The sequence below is a fragment of the Balaenoptera musculus genome, chromosome 6, assembly GCF_009873245.2.
Source record: "Balaenoptera musculus isolate JJ_BM4_2016_0621 chromosome 6, mBalMus1.pri.v3, whole genome shotgun sequence".
In the NCBI taxonomy this organism is placed as follows: domain Eukaryota; kingdom Metazoa; phylum Chordata; class Mammalia; order Artiodactyla; family Balaenopteridae; genus Balaenoptera; species Balaenoptera musculus.
Window position 1 is genome coordinate 83,222,216 of NC_045790.1, and position 20,336 is coordinate 83,242,551.

A 20,336-nucleotide genomic window follows, 5' to 3' on the forward strand; every position below is an offset into this window, starting at 1 on the left:
TGTATTCTTAAATATCCAAAAAAGATTTTCTAAAGCGCTTACCCATTTTCAGTGCATGGAAAATATCAGGTCGCCTTTTCTCCTCATCTGGGTAAACAAAGATTTTACAAGTTAACCACGGAAAGGTCTGAAACAACAGAAAAGTCACAAGGGTGTAACGACCCAGCCTAGCTTTAAAAATGATCTGCTTCTCAAAAGCAGTCTAATCAGAGACCTGAGATGACTCCAGCAGACTTTCTGGAAGGGCTATTGTCAAAGTGTCTGAAAATGCTTCAGACACAGACTGTGGGAGGTCATCTGGCCAAGAAAACATGAATGAGCAGACCATTTCCCGAACCCACAACTCATAAAGCAGCCATTTTTAGGCATTCCAAACTTTGGGATGGCCTTTCTCAGATAGAACAGAAAAGTATAGTCTTGGGAAAATCTGGATTCCTATGAAGATTTTAAAAAGAAACAATGATTCTTTTATTCTAAAAACTAAATGTACAACCATGAGGTAATTCCAGAGCAGAGGACCCCTGAGACACTGAGCAGCTAATCCCAGAGGAGGTCATGGTCGTGGCCACCAGAAGAGCCAATGCTAATATTTGCTTTCCTTCCCAAATAAGCAGCCATCTGAATGATTATGAAAGTCACCCCTACCCCAGACTTGCAGATGCAGCTCCCAGCAGGCGACTGCCCAGCTGATGTCTCCGTGCTGGGCCTTGCTGTGCCCACCCAGGGCTAGCCCCTCCCTCACCTGCTCTCTGTCATCTTCCTCGAAGCTTGGGCTAGCGGGTACCCTGCTCCTCCCTGTCAGAAAGCATCCATCCTCATGACCAGGCTCTTCGCTGGTGTGCACATGTAGGACTTCCTTTGACTAACTCCGGGGGCATGCAGCAGCTGCAGGAGGAAACCTGTGACTCTGGGCCAAATCCCAGATCAGCCCCCTCCGGCAGCTGGGAGGAAGGTGCAGCGTGGCACAAGGAGCACGGAGTCTGGAGTCAGAGTACCCGAATCTGAATGCATGTTTCCAGAGAGATCTGTCTCCTCATCATTAATGTGGGGACAACACACTAACATGGGGACCATGTGGTGGTTGTGGGGGTGGATAATATAGATGGGAATATGCTTCAGAAATTCTTAGGCTCTATTCTAAAAAAAAGGGCAATTTTTATTATCTTTCCTAGTGACCAGCACCCACCCCAGAAAAGGTACTAGTTAACTCCAGGGCTCTTATAAGGAAGTATACACAGGGCCATGGAACCAAGTGTCTAATTTTGCCTTTGAAATACTATTAAGAAATGATTCTGTATTTTGGTTTAAAAAAATATGTCTCGTTCCTTTAAGTGTTTAAGAGTCTGATTTGCTGTGGGCCAGGGCCTTCTCATGCCAAGACCCTTTGACAGAAAAGCGTGTGTCACCTGGCCCTAGTGTTGGTTGCTAAGCAACCTTCTGGTACAAGTGAATCACTGACAGTCTAGTCTTACCCCAGGAAGCTGTGCCTGATGCCCAGTGACCCTGGGCTGGTCCTTTCCTCACTCCAGGCTCCAGTTTTTGCATCAATATCAGAGCAACTCCAGGGACCCTTCCATAGCCCAAGGAACAACCACAGTGGGGGTGGGGAGGGTGTCACAATGACAGTTACAGCCTCAAAGATATCCTGTCCTGCAGCTAATGCAAGGGAGAGAGCTGGGGATCTCCAAGGCCCCGGTGGGGGGTGGATTTCCTGGCATCTCACAAAAAAAGCTGGGGCCTAACGTTATTCATTTAATAATCTGTCATTATTAGTAACACAGCCTTTGCCCTTGCTGCTGTCCTACCCAAAGGCTCTTCCCTGAGAGGCCGCATGGAGCACTTCCTCAGCTCCTGCAAGTAGGCTGAACTCTCACCTCAAGGGGGCCACCCAACAGCCCTATTTCATACGGTGGCCTGTATCGTCCCAACTCCACTGCTCCCACACCCTCCACCTCGCCCCTGTTTTTTTTCTTCCCCACCATGGTACTTCCACCTACTGTACTATGTAACTTATTTTATTTAATATGCTTATTTCCTGTTTCTTGGCTGTCTCGCCTACAGAGGCCAACGTCCTCAAGGGCAGGGATTAGGTCTGATTTGTTTGCTGGTGCCTAGAACAGTGCCTGGTACATAGTAGGCACTCAAATACTTGCAGAGTAACGGAATGAATGAATGGTCAATAAAAATCCATTTTGGTAGCTTCCACTCACTGCTCTTATGTGCCAGGCACTGGGGTATGTATTTTACAGGCATTATCTTACCACAGCTCATAGGACCTCACAAGGTAAGTGCATTTATTATGGCTGTTTTATGAAAGAGGACACTGGAGTCCTGGAGGGACAATGAAAACAAGGCCGCCCAGCCACAAAGTGGGAGAGCTGAGCCTCAAACCCAGGTCTGCTCGACGGGGAAGTCTGCTCGTAACCATGACCCGGTCCCATCAAATAGGATGACTACAGTAACAGGGGTGAGGCAGCTGCCAGCATCTCTCAAGCGCTCCCTCTGGGCTGAGATGACCTCACCTGATCCTCACAGCAGTCCTGTGAGGCAGGGGGTATTCCCGTCCCCCACTTATGGATGACGAAACAGAAGCTTAGAGAACGTAGGCAGCTGGTCCAAGGTCCCTTGGCCAGCACGGGCAAGGCTGGGTGGATCCTGGTAGAGGGTGACCTTGGGCACGCCCACCACTGTGTCTGCCCCACCGCACCTTGAGGAGATGAGGGCATCGCCTTCCCAGGGTGCCAGGGCAGTCCCTAAGGAGGCACGTGGGGAGCTAAGACCCCAGAACGCCGGCTGGGGGAAATCTGAGGAAGGAGGAGAATAAGCAGTACAAGAGGCACAGCTCAGTGGCTACAGGCAGGGTGCAAGTTCTAGACTGTCGACTTCTAGGGTGGAGGCCTTGAGCGGGTTGCCTGATCTCCCTCACCTGCAACATGGCTGAAGCCAACCTCCCCGGGGGGGGCGAGGTAAGAGTCTGCCTATTGGCACAGCAGGGACGTGAGAAGGCAGTTCCCTTCCCGATCTTGGCTACAGAGACAAACGGAACCAAAGCCTTTAAAGGAAGGCAGCAGCCTTGCGTCAAGGAAAATACCCTGTGTGAGGCTGGAGCCCTACCTTCCAACTGTAACTCTTCCCCAGGACCTAACACTGAACTGCTATTACATTCTAGCCCAAGGGCTCACACCCCAGAGGCCAGCTTATTTTCTGCTCATGACCACCTGGTGGTTGTCATTAACCCCATTTTACACAAGAGGCAAAGGAAGGCTCAGAGAGAGTTACAAGCGTGCCCAGCTCCCAGAGGCCCTACAAGTGCTGCAACTGGGCGGAGTCACATCCCCGTGCTCTTCCCATGGATTTCCTCACCTTCTGAGTGTCACTCAGCTTCTAACCGGTATGTGACCTTTGACCAGCCTCTATTCCTCTCTGGACCTCACTTGTCCAATCTGCACAAAGTAAAGAGGTCTCCCGGCTCCAGATAGGTTTTCCTAAACTTTACTTCTTTTCCCTTTCTGTTTGGCGTTCTCTTCATTTTCGCCATCTCTCTGTTGTTACAGGGTTTTTCAACATGTTTATTTCAGAGTTTTTTGACCCGATAGTGTATTTCTAATAAGCATTTCCCAAATGTGCAGCATCTTTTGATTGATGGAACTTTTTTTCTATTGGCCATTTGAATTTTTTTTTTAATTGAAGTGTAGTTGATTTACAAAGTGATTGACAGGACTACTCCATATTCTTGGGATGGTTCAAACCTTTCAACACTTTCAAGTCTTTTTAGCCTGTCTGTCTGACGACCTTTTCTTCCAATTTTTACCTTTCAGTCCTACGTGCTCACATGCTGCAGCCCAGCCTTACAGCCCAGGCTGTCTCAGGCCTGCCACTGAAATCACAGCATCACAGACAGAGGGTATTGAGGCTGTGTGACTCTGCATTACACGATTCTACTGCACATGATGAACTAGAGGTTTTGAAACATATGTCCTGTAGCAGATTTGCTAAGGATTGTTTAGACATCTCTTTAAGTGCCAGAAAGATGGCAAAAAGAAAAAAGAAACAGGATACAGTAATAGGTGTTGAAAAAACACAACTGAAAAGTAGGCTAAATTTTATGTGAATTAGTCTCTGGGGACTGGTCATTGGCAGCTGAGGTTAGGCACACTGTTCTAGAGCAGGGGTTGCCAAAACTACCCCATGCCTGTTTTTAGAATGATAGTTTTCCTGGTCACAGCCCCACCCACTCCTTGACATATCACGTAGGCTGCTTTCATTCTAGCAGAACTGAGTGGTTACGACAGAGACTGTGTGGCCCACAAAGCCTAAAATACTATATTTATTATCTGGTCCTTTACAGAAGTTTGCTGACCCATTCTAGAAGGATCCCAGAACCTCCTGCACCAGAATCATCTGGTTAGGAAGGAGGGGTCTTGCTGTGCAGGTTTCCAGGCTCTTCTGAGAGCTACCAAATCACTCTCTGGAGGGAGGGTGGGCCAGGAACCTGCACGTGGCAGGCACCCCTGCCTGATTCTCCCCCACGGCACATCTTAAGTCCCACTGCCCCGCAGGCTGAACTGTGATTTCCACATGCCCTTTTGTCTGGGCACCCCTCGGCGTTTGCCATTTAAACACAATCTGGGGGGCTTCCCTGGTAGCGCAGTGGTTGAGAATCTGCCTGCCGGTGCAGGGGACACGGGTTCGAGCCCTGGTCTGGGAAGATCCCACATGCCGCGGAGCAACTGGGCCCGTGAGCCACAATTACTGAGCCTGCACGTCTGGAGCCTGTGCTCTGCAACAAGAGAGGCCGCGATAGTGAGAGACCCGCGCACCGCGATGAAGAGTGGCCCCCGCTCGCTGCAACTGGAGAAGGCCCTTGCACAGAGGCGAAGACCCAACACAGCCAAAAATAAATAAATAAATAAATAAATAAATAAATAAATAAATAAATTTATAAACACAATCTGGGGTCCTCTGCGAGGCCACGGCGGGACGAGGGGGTAGTTTAGCGGTGGCGCAGCCTGACCTGTCTTGGGTCTGACAGTGGTCAGCGGGTCCAGGTAGTCTGCAAGGTCCCTGTACTTGCGGTCAAGTGCAACCTCGAAGGCGGTCTTCTCCAGCACACTGAGGTGGTCCGGGTTGGCCCCCTTCTCCACCAGCTGCTGGGCCGTGCCAAGCCTCCCGAGGAGTGCCGACAGCATCAGCGGGCTCCAGCCCACAGTGTGGGCCGCGTGGTTGGGGTCTGCACCCCACTCCATCAGTAGACGCACCACAGCCTCGTGTCCATGCTGGATGGCGGCCATCAGGGCTGTGACGTCCAGGAGCTCGTCCCTGCCGTCCCCCGCCTGCTCGCCTGAGGGTTTGTGATGGTCCACGAAGGCACCGGCTTCCAGGAGCAGCTTCACCACGCCCAGGTGGCCACCCCGAGAGGCCACAGTGAGCACACTGGCCCCCAGCCGGTTCTGGGCATTGACATCAGCCCCGTGATCCAAAAGGAGGTGTGCCACGCTCACATGTCCAAATCTGCCAGGAAGATGGACAATTAGTGACACTAAACATGGGGCAGTGATGAGGAGACAGCTCATGTAATTATTTAATTATTAATTATTGAATCGTTAACTATTAAAGTTATAATAGCTGCTTATAATCAAAGGCCTTCTTCTGCTGCCAGGCACTGAGCTGGCCCTGCATACACACCATCACAAAGGCAAGCCACTGCCCTGTCTAGTTTCCAATCCAGCTCTGCCATCCACTAGCTGCATTACCTGGAGAAAGAATTTTAGCTTCTTCATGCCTTCATTTCCTCATCTCTAAAATGGGGATATGATTATATCTACTTCAAGGGCTGTGGAGGATTAAATGAGTTAATATATATAAATATAAAATATACATAAAGCACCTAGAACAGTGCTTGGCCAAAGGAAGCACCACATAAATGTTAGCTATTATAATTGTAATCATTTAAACATTTTACATCACACAACAGGCCAAGGTCACCCAGCTGGTGAGAGGTGGTCACAGGGTCAGAACCCAGGTCTGTCTGAATCCTGCTGCCCTCCCACTTTCCCCTACACCACGCTGCTTCCCACATCGCAGAGAGTTCGTGTGATTCTGCTTCAGAGCTGGGTAAGCTCCCTCTCTGACTGTGTTCTCATTCCCCACAGGCAGGGCCCATGTCTGACTCACGTCTACCCTTCCCAGCCCCAAACACACATGCACAGAAGGTCCTTCGAGATGAGACAGCGGACCCCATGCCAAGAAGTGTGGCGTAGCTGTGGTCAGCACAGGCGGGCTGGGGCGCCTCTCGCCAGAGGCCTGCTGCCACCTTCTGGCTGGAATGTCCCCTGCTGGTGGCTGAGAATCCGATCTGGGCCAGACCCTCTCCAGGGAAGCTTGAGCGACTGCCTGGCTGGGACGCTGGGGAGACAGACACGCACCCACCAACTCTAATACCAGGAAGAGGAAAACAGATGCCTTTTCCCAGCAAAATCTCTTCCTTCGTCTGCCGCCAGAGGGCAGAAGAGTTCTGTTTTGCAGCGTTTGGGGTTGGCGCAATCTTTCTGGGCTCAGAGCTGGAAGGAGTCTTGGACTAAAAGGAAAGAACAACAAGAAGAGAGGGGCCAGCGGTGCCAGGTTTTACAAGACCGTAATGCCGGCATGAGGTCTGCATCTGCGAGGCAGCTTTTCCAATGAATCTCTTGTGGCGTTCCCCTCCTTTACGGAAGCGGTTTTGTGCTTCATCTAAACCCAGGGCCTCCCTCCTCCCTGTGGAGGCAGAGCCAAGGTTGAACTCTGTTTTGAACTTACAAATACCTTCTGGGACGTGAACCTGAACAGCACCGGGTCACTCAGCCTGCGGAGCTCAGAGGGAGAGCTTGGTGAACTGGCTTCCCCAGCCACAGGGGAACTGGGCCTGTCTGGCCTCTTCTCCAAGAGTGGACAGAATCTGGCAAAAATGTGGAGAGCTGCAACCCCAGCCTGTCTCCCTGCCCATCCTCCATAATGATATTCCCCAAACCTAAATCTCATGGCCACTCTCCCACTTCCCACTGCCTGAAAAGGCCTGCCAACTTTGTCAACCTTACTTCCTCCCAACTCCCACACTGTACTGCCATGCTCACCTGCACTCAGCAGTTATACTCCTCCCATGCCTCTGCCATCCTGCCTTGCTGACCAGAGTACCCTCCTGTCCTTGTCTACGGGTCTAAGCACACCCGTTATCCTGCTGCAGGATTCAGCTCAGATCTCACCTCCTCTGAGCAGCTTCCAGATCATCTCCCCACATCAGTTCAGGTGTCCCTCACTTGAACACCCACAATCCCCTGTCCTCACCCCTACTGATGTACCTGGGCCCTCCTTCTATAATTGTGTCTTCCTGTTAGACTGTGCGCTCTCCAAGGACAAGACCCACAGCGGAGCTAAGTAAATTTTGTCAAATGAATGAGTGAGTGAATGAACAGTTGGTATAACCACGCAGAGGCTGGTCCCCAGACAGGCAACAGAAATGGCTGAAGAACTGGTGTATCCTCCGTTGGAGTAGATAACTTTAAAAGATTACACTATTTAGGGACTTCCCTGGTGGTCCAGTGGTAAAGAATCCGCCTTCCAAGGCAGGGGACGCAAGTTCGATCCCTGGTCAGGGAACTAAGGTCCCACATGCCGCGGGGCAACTAAGCTCGCGCCCCACAACTACTGAGCTCTCGCGCCTCAACGAGAGAGCCCATGTGCCGTAAACTACAGAGCCCATGCGCTCTGGACCCTGCACGTCACAACTAGTGAGAGAAAACTCAGCACGCCACAACTAGAGAGAAGCCCACAGGCCGCAAACAAAGACCCCACGTGCCACAACTAAGACCAACGCAGCCAAAAAAATTTAAAAAATAAAAAATAAAAAAAAGATTTCTCTATTTCATCATCAAGCATGAGATAAAATCTAGCATAATCCCTGACAGCAGATAACAGATAAAAATCCTGTTTTTATCTATTGGATCTTAGTAAGCCCTGAGATAAACTGATAATGCCTATTTCACAGATGAGGAAACTGAAGATTACAATGGAAAGCAATAATCCAGAATCTCTCAGTTTGGAAGTGATGGAGTCAAAACTTGAGCCTAGACCCTAAAATCCCAAACCCCACTTCTTCTGGTATAACAAACTCACAGAGGAGGAAAAGCGCTGAATTTGAGCAGAAATGCTGATACTTGGAATGCTTTCTGAACTCATGAGTAGCCCAACAGGTCATTCAATTAGGCTGAAAATATAAAAGGATTCAATGAAGGCTGAGATAATTTTGTGGATGCTAAGCTTCTAATAGGTAATTACTGAAGATAGGGAAGCTCAGGGCTTTCTGAGCAGCTGCTACGATTACCAATTAATTTCAGCAATTAACACCTGTATCAAAAGACCTGGCACACACTCCCACTCTCAAAGCCCTGGGCTGAGAGGCCAGCTCTGCCATGCTAGCAGGCGGAGAAGTGAAGGGCAGGAGAAGGAAAGTAAGGAAGCCAAGGGTGAAATTAGAGCCAAAGTAAATACCACATAAGCTGTCCCTTTAGTGTTTAGCAAATTTGGCAAGTGGCTTCCTTGTGGCCAACACCGAGAGGAAAACGGTGAGTTACAGGATTCATGGCTGAGAGCAGAGGCTGGGAGCATAGGCTCTGGAGCACCTGCCTAGGTGTGAATCTGACTCTGTCTCTTACTAGCTGTGTGGCCTTGGGCAAGTAACCTAACTTCTCTGAGCCTCAATTCTTTATCTATAAAATGGGGAAGGCAACAGTACCTGCTTCCTCAGATTCTGTGTGGCCTGAATGAGTTAATTCATTTGAAGTACTTAGCACAGTGCTTGACACAAACTAAGTGCTCAACAAAGGTTATCATTTTAAGAATAGGAAAAAAAACATGAATGAAACCATCTCTGATGCTAAAACACTCACAAGAGACCAAACTGCAGTCCAGGCACAGGGCCTCTGATGGTCCTGATCCAATGACGAGCTTTGGAACACAGAGAGCTGGGAAGATAAATAGTATCCCACTTCATTGAAAGTGGTGGCTGCCGGGAGCACCATCTCTGAGGCCTATCTACTTTCAAGGAGAAAGAGCGCAAGACTGGAACGTGTCGGCACACAGCCATGCACTTGGCTGTCCTGACCCAAGGGTCAGACAAACTGTGTATCCTTTAGTAAGTCTCCCTACATATTATTCCTCAACACTGAGCTCTTGATGCAGGTTAGGCAAGCTAATGCTTGAGCACAACCCAGCACAGACAGTCCAGATGGTCAGTATCACAAACTGGAGTACAATAAATTTTAAAGTACCCAGGCCCTGTCTAGGCTCAGCTACAGGTTGAGTCAATTCTCATCATCTCATAGGACTATCACATTCTACCATAGTAAATTAGAGAGTATGTCATAGCTAACGCTTCCAAAATAGCACCTGTAAGATAAATGGAGGAATAAAGAGGAACATAATTAGTCCAGAGCCTTTCGATTTGCAAGTGACAAAGTCAGGACACTTGGACCACAAATTCCAGCTCTTTTTACAATACCAACTTGTAGAGAAGAAGGAAAATCCTCTAAAAATGTTAAATTATTAGTTAGCAGAGTTCAGCTTAATTCTTCTGAGTCTCCTGTCCCATCAAGGTTAACAAATTTCATTAGATGAAATTAATCAGACGACTTTGACCATCCTGCCGGACTTGGTTAACAGCAAAAAAAATTGGTCATCAGGGTCTTTGAGACACCCTGCAGCAAACCAGGTGCTGCAGACATAAATCTCACTCAGCAAGGCCCCTGGGGCTCACTAAGGGCTCCTCGGTTCCAGGTGGGAGTTCAGAGATTAGGTGCGCGTCAGTGGCTCCCAAACCTACCATGTGGGAGAATCGTCGCTGGGGAGCCTCTTGTCACACAGAGTCCCTGTCCCTCCCCTGGGTCTTCTGAATCACAATCCCAGAAAGGGAACTCAGGAATCTGATTTGGAAAAGCATCCCAATGATTCTGATGTGCGGCCAGGTTTGGGTGTCACTGACAAAGGTGACCAGCTATAACGTGGGAGTGGTGGGCACTACTGCAGAGGCCTGCTCAGGGCTGAGAGACCAGAGAACAGGGGGGATATCATGGCAGGCTTCCCAGAAGAAACTAAGCTGGGAGGAAGCGGGGGGCTTCACTCACTGAGGGGAGAAGGGGAAGAAGAGGTTTCCAGTACATGGTTATGGTGAGGGCTCTGCGGCTGGACTCCCCAAATCTGCTGACTAGCTGAATGCTCATGAGCAGATTTTGTAATGTCAAATTCTCATTCACGAAGTGGAGATGAAATTCTTGGCATACAGTAAATGCTCAACAAACGTTAACTTAAAAAAACAAAAACAGGGGCTTCCCTGGTGGCGCAGTGGTTGAGAATCTGCCTGCTAATGCAGGGGACACGGGTTCGAGCCCTGGTCTGGGAAGATCCCACATGCCACGGAGCGGCTGGGCCCGTGAGCCACAGCTACTGAGCCTGCGCGTCTGGAGCCTGTGCCCCGCAACGGGAGGGGCCGCGATAGTGAGAGGCCCGCGCACCGCGATGAAGAGCGGCCCCCGCACCGCGATGAAGAGTGGCCCCCACTTGCCGCAACTAGAGAAAGCCCTCGCACGAACCGAAGACCCAGCACAGCCAAAAATAAATAAATAAATAAAAATTAAAAAAACAAACAAACAAACAAACAAACAAAAACAAAGAACACGCAGGGAGACACAAGAGAAGGCCTGGATGATATCATCTTGGCCTGAATTTAGGAAGCCAGGGGGAAAGGAGAAGAGAGGATTTGGGAAGAGGTCCGAATGTGAGAGCCTCAAATGCCATGCTAAGGGCTCTGACTAGGGGAGCTATCACAGGAGAGGCACAACCAAACATTCATTTCAGAAAGATCTGGAAGCTCTGCAGAGGATGGATTACAGAAGGCACACCTGGAAGAAGAGAGAGCAGTGGGAGGCCACTTATAAATGTGTGGCCTGGACTAATGCAGAGGGGAAGGAGAGATGCTAAGGCCCAGACGGGTACTTGGCTGAGGACCTACCTGGAGTTTTAAAGCCTGGAAGAGTGGATGGGGCCACTAAGAGAGACAGGGAACCTCAGAAGTAAGGTCCATAGCCCAGAAGGTTTTATGGGCACCCCAGACTGCTCCGGGCAAGAAATCAAGTGTCTTAAGACAAAAAGCCCCAACACACTGATAGGTGCATAAAACACTGCATTACCCATGTGAATGGGCAGCCCGAGTGTTACAACTGGGCTGCGTTACCTAGGTGTGTTTACAGACTGAAATAAATACCCAAGGGCTAAGGAATGATTAAGCAAACCACAGTAGTGCCCATGGATGGAATATCACACAGCAGTTGAAAACGATAAATTTAACGACGAAAATAATGCAGAATAAAAATTTTCCAGAAATACAAATTAAACTCGAACAACCATGTAACACTTGGAAATGAACTCAGAAATAAAATATAATCGGGTCACAGTGAGAAGATTATGGGTAAGAATGTTGTGATTTCAATGCCTTTTAGAAAAACAAATGCCTCATACATATGGAAAGATGTTTCGTTTCACTCAATTTGACAAATGCAAGTCACAGCCACACTGAGATATTTTTCACTCATCAGACACAAAAATCCAAAAGTTTGATAATATACTCTGTTGGAGAAGCTGCAGGAAAAAAAAGGCACTCACATACACTGCTGCCAGGAGGGTAAACTGGTTAATACTACTGTGGTCAACAGAATAATGGGCTCCCTAAAGATGTCCACATCCTAATCCCCAGAACCTGTAAATATGTTAGGTTTCATGGCAAAGGGGAAATTAAGGTTGCAGATAGAATTAAGGTTGCTAATCAGCTGACCTTGAGATAGGGGAGATGATCCAGGTGGGCTCAGTGGAATCACAAGGGTCTTTTAAATGTGGAAGAGGGAGGCAAAGGAGGCAGAAGATGTGATGACGAAGCAGGGGTTGGAGTGATGTGATTGCTGCTGGCTTTGTAGTAAGTTGTTACAGCAGCCATAGGAAACTAATAAACCTGTATGGAGAGCAATTTGGCAATATCCATCAAAATTACAAATGACCTCTGTTCCCTCCTTGGGGAATTTCTCCAAGAAACTGGGTGGGACCTAAGTAGTTGGCTGACAGGAGTGAGAGACTTCACTGTATACCAGAGTTTCAAGTCCGGTTCATCCTACTTCCTGAGTACATCTCAAACTCATTTCTTTGCTCTCGCGCCGCCATTTCTGCTCTGGTCCAGGACACCATCACCTCTTCCTGGAATGCTGCAATCCCCTCCTAACCAGCCTTTCTGATTCTAGCTCACCCCTCCAATCCATCCTCACACTGCAGTGAAAGTGATCTTGCCAAACATAAATCTCATTCTGTCAGTTGCTCTGCCTAGAACCTTCCATTACTTCCCAGTGTCCTTAGGATAGCTCACCTTTCGCAGCCTGGCCACCGTGCATCTGCCTCGTTCTCTCCAGAGAGGACTCATCTCCCACTACTCCCAGCCCCTTCCAGCCACAACATCGTTCTAGCAGTCCTACCAATGTCTATTTCACTTTGGCTTCCAAACCTTTGCACGGGCCTCCTATCACCCCATTCCCACCTTGCACTTCTTCCGTCCAGGTCAATTCTTAGGTAACCTTAGGTCTCGACTTGAATACATACATCATCTTTACCAGAAACCTTCCCCCGCTTCCTGAAACTGAGTCTGCTCTCCAAAAGCTCCCCCAATTTTCCCCGTGAAAGCTGTTCCTTTACCTGGCCTACCCAATGGCATATGAGCTGCTCCAGTGGGGACTTTATCTGGGTACCACAGCATCCCGAACGCCAAGCTAGGGTTGGTAGGTAGGTTCTTAGAAAACCCTTGTTGCAAGAAGTAATAAATGGACATCACTAAGGTTTTACGTCTCTAAGATTCTATTTGCTGTCTCCAGATTGTGTTTTGAAAGGCCAATGTTTCTAAGATTCAGATTTTACTTTATTAAAAAGAGCGTCCACTTCTCGTCGTATCCCAAGCTACTCAAAGTTTACCATTCCAATTCTCTCGAACCAGTCCTTCACTCTTTATCTCCCGGGGCATCTGCGGGGGACCGCCGGGCAGGTCCGGCCGCCTGAGCCCGCCCGCGCCCCGAGGGCCGCTGGACACCACCCCGGACCCCCCGGCGCCCCGGACCCCTCACCTGGCCGCCTGCATGAGGGCGCTCCAGCCGTAGTGGTTGCGGCTGTTGACCGAGGCGCCGCGTCGCAGCAGGAAGCGCACCAGCTGCTCATGGCCCCCGGCCGCGGCGAACTGCAGCGCCGTGTTGCCCGCCTCGTCCGAGCAATCTACGGGCACCGGCGCTCCGGCCGCCGCCCCCGCCCCGGGCCCGGACGCCTCGGGCCCCGCCGGCTCCGCGCCCGCCTCGGGCTCCGCGCCGCGCTCCGCCGGTTCCGCAGCCCCCGGCTCCAGCAGCCGCCGCGCCGTCTCCGTGTCGCCTTGATCGCAGGCGCGCAGCAGCAGCTGGAAAGCCGGGGGCAGCCCGCCCTCCCCCATCGCGGCCAGCGGCCCGCGTCCGTCTGCGCCGCTGGCCCAGCCGGCTCCGCCGGCTCCGCCCCCGGATACCGCGCGCCGGCGCCCCCTTCCGCCCGCCCGCGCGCCTACTGTGTGCCGGCCGCGTGCGGAGGGCCGGGCCGCGCGCCTACTGTGTGCCGGGCGCGCGCCCAGGACGAGGGCACGCCTCAATCGCCGGCGTCGGGGGCGGGGGCGAAGGCGGGGGCTGGACAGCGGGTTCCGGGAAGTTTCGAGCTGCGTCCGCCGCCGAGTTTCGAGTTTGCCTTTGCGTTTTCGGCGCCCGCTTGCGGCCCTCCCCGCTGCTCCGGATACTTCCCGCCGCGTGCGGAGGTCCGAGCGGCCGCCCCTACCCTCCTTACACTGCGAGCTCCCAACCACTGGGCCAGGGTCTGAGTCCACGGGCTCACGGGCCTGGCCTGTGGCACGCGCCGCTGACCCCCCAGCACCCGGCACTAACCTGGCGCCTCCTAAATGGTCGTTGACTGAATTAAGGAACAGATGCGTCCACTCTGTCCTCGCAGAATGTCCTGCCGGGCCATCAGTACCATACTTGTCTGGGACGGGCGTTAGGCCTACAAGCACCTCCTGTACCTTCATCTCTCTTCGTCAGTGGTTCTTGAAGCAGCACCATCTGGGACATTTTACAAATGCACATTTTCTCATCCCACCCAGACCTACTGAATAGGAAACCGAGTATGGAGCCCAGCCACCGGTATCTTAGCAAGCCCTCCAGGTGATTCTGCGGCACGTTAAAGTTTGAGACGCACTGTTTGATCCTTAACAGCAGTACTGTCAGCCGCGGGGAAGGGCCGAGATGATCACCCCCAATTTACAGAGGAGGCACCTGAGGCTTAAAGAGGATGTGTTTTGCTAAAGCCCACAGAGAGCTGTGACTAGGACCCAGGTCTTCTGACATCTAGTCCAATTCTCTTTCTACTCTCGACAAGTATTTACTGAGTGCATACTGTGTGCCAGGCACTGTTTTAGGCTGTGGAGAAGCTGCAGGGAACAAAATAAAATCCCTGCTGTCCTGGACCTGACAGTGGAAAGAGGCTGTAAATACACAAACAAGTAAGTAACTTGTACGTCAGATGGTGATGAGTGTTATTAAAACAATAAATAGAACATAACAGAATCCAAGTAAATGGGTTAGAGGATGGGATGTTATTTTATAATAGGTTGGGTAGAAAAGATATCACTGAGAATGTGACATTTGCAAAGAGACCTGAAGGAATTGAGCAGTCAAGTCATGCTAACATTTGGAGAGAGTGCAATCCAGGCAGAGGGAAAGAGAAAGATTCTAACGAGAGCAGCCCTGCCAGCCAATTGCTTTACACTACATTCTCATCGCGGTAACAGACTTTTAACATTCTGATCTGGGGTAATTGGTTTCCACAGACTATGAGCTATGGTCCCAAAGCCTAGCAAAAAGCTAGACATATGGTAGGTGCTAGGTCATTTAACTTGACTGTTAAATGACTAAGTCTAGTATATAGAATTATAATACAGAACAAAACTTGATGAGGGCATGAGGAAGGAATAAGTGTCATTGCTTTGGCAGATCAGAGATGGTAATGCCCTTAGGATATGGGCCGGCACGGCTGGAAGATAAGGTCTTCTAGGCAAAGCGTAAAATGAGGAAAAGTCTCGAAAGTACACAGGGCTCAGACTGCAAAATGCTTCAGTGCCAGTGAGTAAAGGAGAGTCATGGAAAGTGTTTGAGTGGGTGAGATTCAGGGATAGAGCTAATCATTTTGGCCATGTGGGAGGTGGTAGAGGCATATCTCAGAGATATTGCAGGTTCGGTTCCAGACCACTGCAATAAAGTGAGCCATGCAACTTTTTGGTTTCCCAGTGCATGTAAAAGTTATGTTTATACTATACTGTAGTCTAGTAAGTGTGCAATAGTCTTTAAGAAAACAAACAAGGTAAATACCTTAATTTAAAAATACTTTATTGCCAAAAATGCTAACCATCATCTAAGCCCTCAGCAAGTTGTAATCTTTTTGCAATAGTAACATCAAAAATCACTGATCATGGATCACCATAACAGATATAATAATAATGAAAAAGTTTGAAATATTGCAAGAATTACCAAAATGTGACAGTGACACAAAGTGGGTAAATGCTGTTGGAAAAATGATGCTGGTAGACATGCTCCATGCAGGGTTGCTGCAAACCTTCAGTCTATAAGATGCCACATCTGGGAAGCATGATAAAGGAAAGCACAATAAAACAAGGTGTGGGGAATTCCCTGGTGGTCCAGTGGTTAGGACTCCACGAGCTTCCACTGCAGGGGGCACAGGTTCAACCCCTGGTCAGAGAACTAAGATCCCGCAAGTTGTGCAACCAAAATAATTAATTAATTAATTAATTAAACAAACACTGTCACTCATTTCCACATTTGGCTCTGTTCACCACAACAGAGTTGAGGATGACTTTCTTTTGAATGTCTAATGAAGACTTGGTTCCTTGAAAATCCTGAGCAATTGCTTCCGTGTCTTATTGTATTTATTCAGGTGTCTTTTCTTATATTTTACTACCTAGTTGTTTCACTGTAAAAGTAATATACATGGTAAAAGAAAAAATTCCAACAATACAAACGGGCATAAAGCAAAAGCCCCTTTCCCTCCTCCTCCATTTCCCACTTTCCCAGTCCTACTTCCCATAGGTAACCAATATTCACATTTATTTTATCTTTCCAAAAATATTTCATACATATTCAAACATGCACACCTACTTATAGGCATTAATCAAGGTTCTTGATTGCAAGCAGCAGAAATTAACCCTCTGGATAATTTAAGAAGAAAGGAGATTTAATACGAGGTTTTGTTCATAGCTCACAGATCCCACGGGGCCAGAGAACCAGCCCCGGAGGTCCCACAACCAAGAACAATGTCCCAAATCATGCCAGGCTGCACCCTATACCAGGATGGAGTCTGCACAGGCCCTTTTTGGTGTCACCAGCTTCAGAGTCCAAGGCAGAGATGGGAGCATCTTAATGGCCTGGCCAGGTCATGTGTTTTGCCTGGCAGAAAGGGAGTTGGGAAAGTGCATTTCTAGCATTTTCAGCATGTATAATGGGAAGTAGGCTCCACTGTCGGTGCCCCAGAAGGTAGGAGACGCTCCAGGATAGGAAGGGGGTTCCCATGCTGGGCAGCCAAAAAGGATAAAAAATGTCTACTACAAATATTCCCTCTAGAGTGGATCTCTATTGCTTACACCTGTCCTGCCTCTCCTACTTGGGGAAGAGACACCCTCTTTCTTTTGGGGAGCCTCCTTCCCCCACTCTCAGTCCACGTGGTTCAGTGATTAGCGTATGTCCAAGCTCATTCCAATTCCTTCAGTGCAGGATTTTTTGTTAAAGGTTGTCAGCTGTCAGGACGTCATAAGCCAGGCTGGGGCTCGTTCTGCCCCCACTTGAAGACAACCTGCCTGAGAGTGAAGCCACCACACAGAAGAGCAGAGACAAGTGATAGAAAAAGATAGAATCAGAATCCCCCCCCCCCATTCTTTTTGGTTAGGTTTGTTTTGAGCAGGGTTGTTGTCACTTGCAATCCAAGCCTTAACAAATGCATGTTTTACTATTTTACTTTTTAAAGAAATGGGTTCCTACTATGCATGCTATTCTGAATATTCCCCTGCCCTGTTTTCGTTAAATAAATGGCTTGGGCATCTTTCCATGTAGGTGAATATAGATCTACTGCATCCTTTTTTTTAAAAATATTTATTTATTTTCTTTTTGGCTGTGTCAGGTCTTAGTTGTGCTTAGAGGGATCTTAGTTGTGGCGTGCAGGCTCCTTGTTGCCAGGCGTGGGCTTCTCTCTAGTTGTAGCACACGGGCTCTAGTTGTGGCCCGAGTGCTCAGTAGTTATGGCACGTGGGCTTAGTTGCCCTGCGGCATGTGGGATCTTAGTTCCCCAACGAGGGATCGAACCGAGTCCCCTGCGTTGCAATGCGGATTCTTAACCACTGGACCAACAGGGACGTCCCTACTGCATCCTCTTTAATTGTTGCATGTAACACCATTAAGCAGATGTACTGTAATTTATTTAATCATTTTTTAATGATGCACAATTAGGTTGTTTCCAGTTTTCTGCTATTATTTTCTGCTATTATAAAAAAAATTCTGCATTGAACAGCACTTGTAGCAGTCAGGGTCCCAGCAGGAGACAGCTGGCACATTTGGCTGAGGAAATGAGGACCGTTTACTAAAGAACTAATTACAGACATGTGGGCAGTATTTACTAAGAGTCACAAGGGATGATGCAGTACTCAGAGGCTGGTAACAGTAGGGAGCCATCACCACCCCAGGCCTGAAGGGGGAAAGGGAGAGAGCAGTTACTGGAATTCTGCAAGAGAGAAAACTGGAGAGATCTACCTGATAGGAGTTTGGCCTTTGGTAGAGGGATGCAACCATCCTACGGCAACCCAGTAGGAAGCAATCCCCCGAGGAATAAAAACCTCTGACCTCATCCTCTTCCTGCCCTCTGATCTCTTGCCAGTGCTCCTCATTGGCCAAACATAACTGTTAGCCTGAGGTTCAGAGCCTACTGATGTGGTCCTCACAGTCAGCCTCCCAGGGAGGAGAGACCGAACGGGGCAAATAAAGATTCCAGCACCTTGCTGCTCAAACTGTGGTCCCTGGACCAGCAGCATCAGTACATCCTGGGAGCTTCTTAGGAATACAGCATCTTGGGTCCACCCCAGACCTATTGAACCAGAATCCATTTCAACACCATTCCCAGGTGATCTGTGTGCACAAAGGTTTGGAAGAATGGATCCAGCACATCTTTATACATAAATCTCTTCTGCAAGTGTATCTACAGTCGTCTTATTTATGAACTCTCTTCCAGTACCTTTTCACTGATCCCTAGGTTGGGTTGGGTCCTCTAAGAATCAAATGCCATAATGTTTTTTCCTGGGAGAAATGCTTGTATAGGATAAAGGTGGAAGGAAGAAGAAAAGGGAAGGAGAGCCTTCAGACCCAGATGCAGGTCTGACAACTGGGAAAAGAGAGTGGAAAGGGAGGAGGCTTGGGTAGGAAGAGCTTCAGACTGCTCTTCAGTTCTGGGAATGACTCAACCAGGCTGATGGGGAGTCCCCAGGCAAAGGGAGTCTGCTAAGTCTTCCTGCATCAAACAGAAATGGCTGGGTTCTGGTGTCCCTCCCATGCTCGATCACTGACTGGGAGAAACCAGAGGAACTGTAGCCTCAGCAAGAATATCACGGAGGACCCGAAGGCATAGCAGCTAGAGGCTCTCAGTCAACTGTTCTCCCTGCAGCAGGTTCTCTTGAAGGGCCGTCTGAGTGGTGTACCTCCATCACCGACACAATCCCTGTTCAACCAGCATTAATTGAGTGCCTCCTGTGTGCCAGACATTATGTGTGTTGGATGATAAGGACACAGCCCCTGGCCCCCAGGGAATCCCACATGATTGTGGAACAGGGTGGTCTGTTAGCTTTTGTTATCAATTCACAGGAAAGTGTCAGAGTTTGAGGGTGTCACTGACAGCTTCATGGGAGAGCTAGACCACAAGTTGGGCAGAAAAACTGGGTGTGAGTTGGGTAGTTGTAGGAAAAGAGAGGAAACAGGTTGGAAAGGAGGGATGGGGGATCAGAGACTGGTGCAATGGATTAGAAAGGAGGTAAGGAGGGTTTGGAAGTAAAATAATCTCTAAAGAGTATTTATTTACCTTAAAATATCTTCCTAATTAGATGATAATATGTGTTGTAAAGAGTTCCAATGTTGTAGAAATATAGAATGTAAGCTTCTTGAGATCAATGGCTCTGGGTGTTTACCATCATATCCCTTGAACCTAGTACATTGCCTGCCAAGTGGTAGGTAATCAATAAGTATTCGTTGAAAAAAAAAAGTGGAACGAAAATGAAAGGGCCAAAGAATCTCACTAATCAGAAATAAATATAATATGGTTAATGGTTTGGTGAATATTTCTTTAGAGTTTTTCCTTTGTATATATTAATCTATTTTACCCATATAGGATCATACTATCCATACAGCTCTACAACTTGATTTTCTTGACTTAACAATGCATCTTAAACACATTTGTATGTTAAACACTTAGAATTAATGTCATTCTTGTTAATGACACTGTGGTATATTAGCGTATGGATGTGCAGTACTTCATTTTATAATCTACTGTTAATGGATATCTGGGTTGTTTCCAACTTTTTGCTTTTATATACAATACTACAGCGGGCCCCGACCTTTTTGGCACCAGGGACTGGTTTTGTGGAAGACAGTTTTTCCACAGACTGGGGTGGGGGGGTGTGAGGAGGATGGTTCAGCCAGTAATGCGAGTGATGGGGAGCAATGGGCAGATGAAGCTTCGTTTGCTTTGCTTGCCGCCTGCCGCTCACCTCCTGCTGTGAGGCCTGGTTCCTAACAGGCTGAGGACCGGTATCGGTCCACGGCCACGGGGTTGGGGACTCCTGCAATACTGCAGTAAGCTTCCTATAAGCTTATCTCTTGAGCACTTATGAATCTATTTCTGTTAGATAAATTCCTAGATGTGAAATTGCAGAATCAAAAGGATACAAACATTAACATTTCAAATAAATGTTGCCTAATTGCTTTCCAAAAGGTTGTACCAGTTTGCATTCCTACTGACTGGATAAGAGTGCCTGTTTATTCACATCCTTGACAACACTGGAATTAATAACCTTTTTAATCTTTGCCAATCTGATAGGTGAAAAAAATATTTTGGAGTAAGTTTAGTTTGCATGCTTTTTAAGTAGAGAAGTTGAGCATATTACGATACAT

General features: G+C 48.6%; 1 protein-coding gene across 5 annotated transcripts in view; it reads right to left on the reverse strand.

Annotated features, from left to right (window-relative positions):
- Positions 1 to 13,561, reverse strand: part of ANKS6 (ankyrin repeat and sterile alpha motif domain containing 6) — a 62,234-nt gene extending 48,673 nt beyond the window's left edge. For 4 of the 5 annotated variants that reach the window (XM_036856380.1, XM_036856379.1, XM_036856377.1 and 1 more), the window contains exons 1-3: positions 13,182 to 13,561; positions 5,015 to 5,511; positions 43 to 87 (exon numbers count right to left, since the gene is read on the reverse strand). In XM_036856380.1, the coding sequence (XP_036712275.1) occupies positions 43 to 87; positions 5,015 to 5,511; positions 13,182 to 13,534 (895 nt within the window). In that variant the 5' untranslated portion in view covers positions 13,535 to 13,561. The remainder of the gene's footprint in view (positions 1 to 42; positions 88 to 5,014; positions 5,512 to 13,181) is intronic. The other variant, XM_036856378.1, reaches the window with a different exon arrangement.
- Positions 13,562 to 20,336: the final 6,775 nt, after the last annotated feature.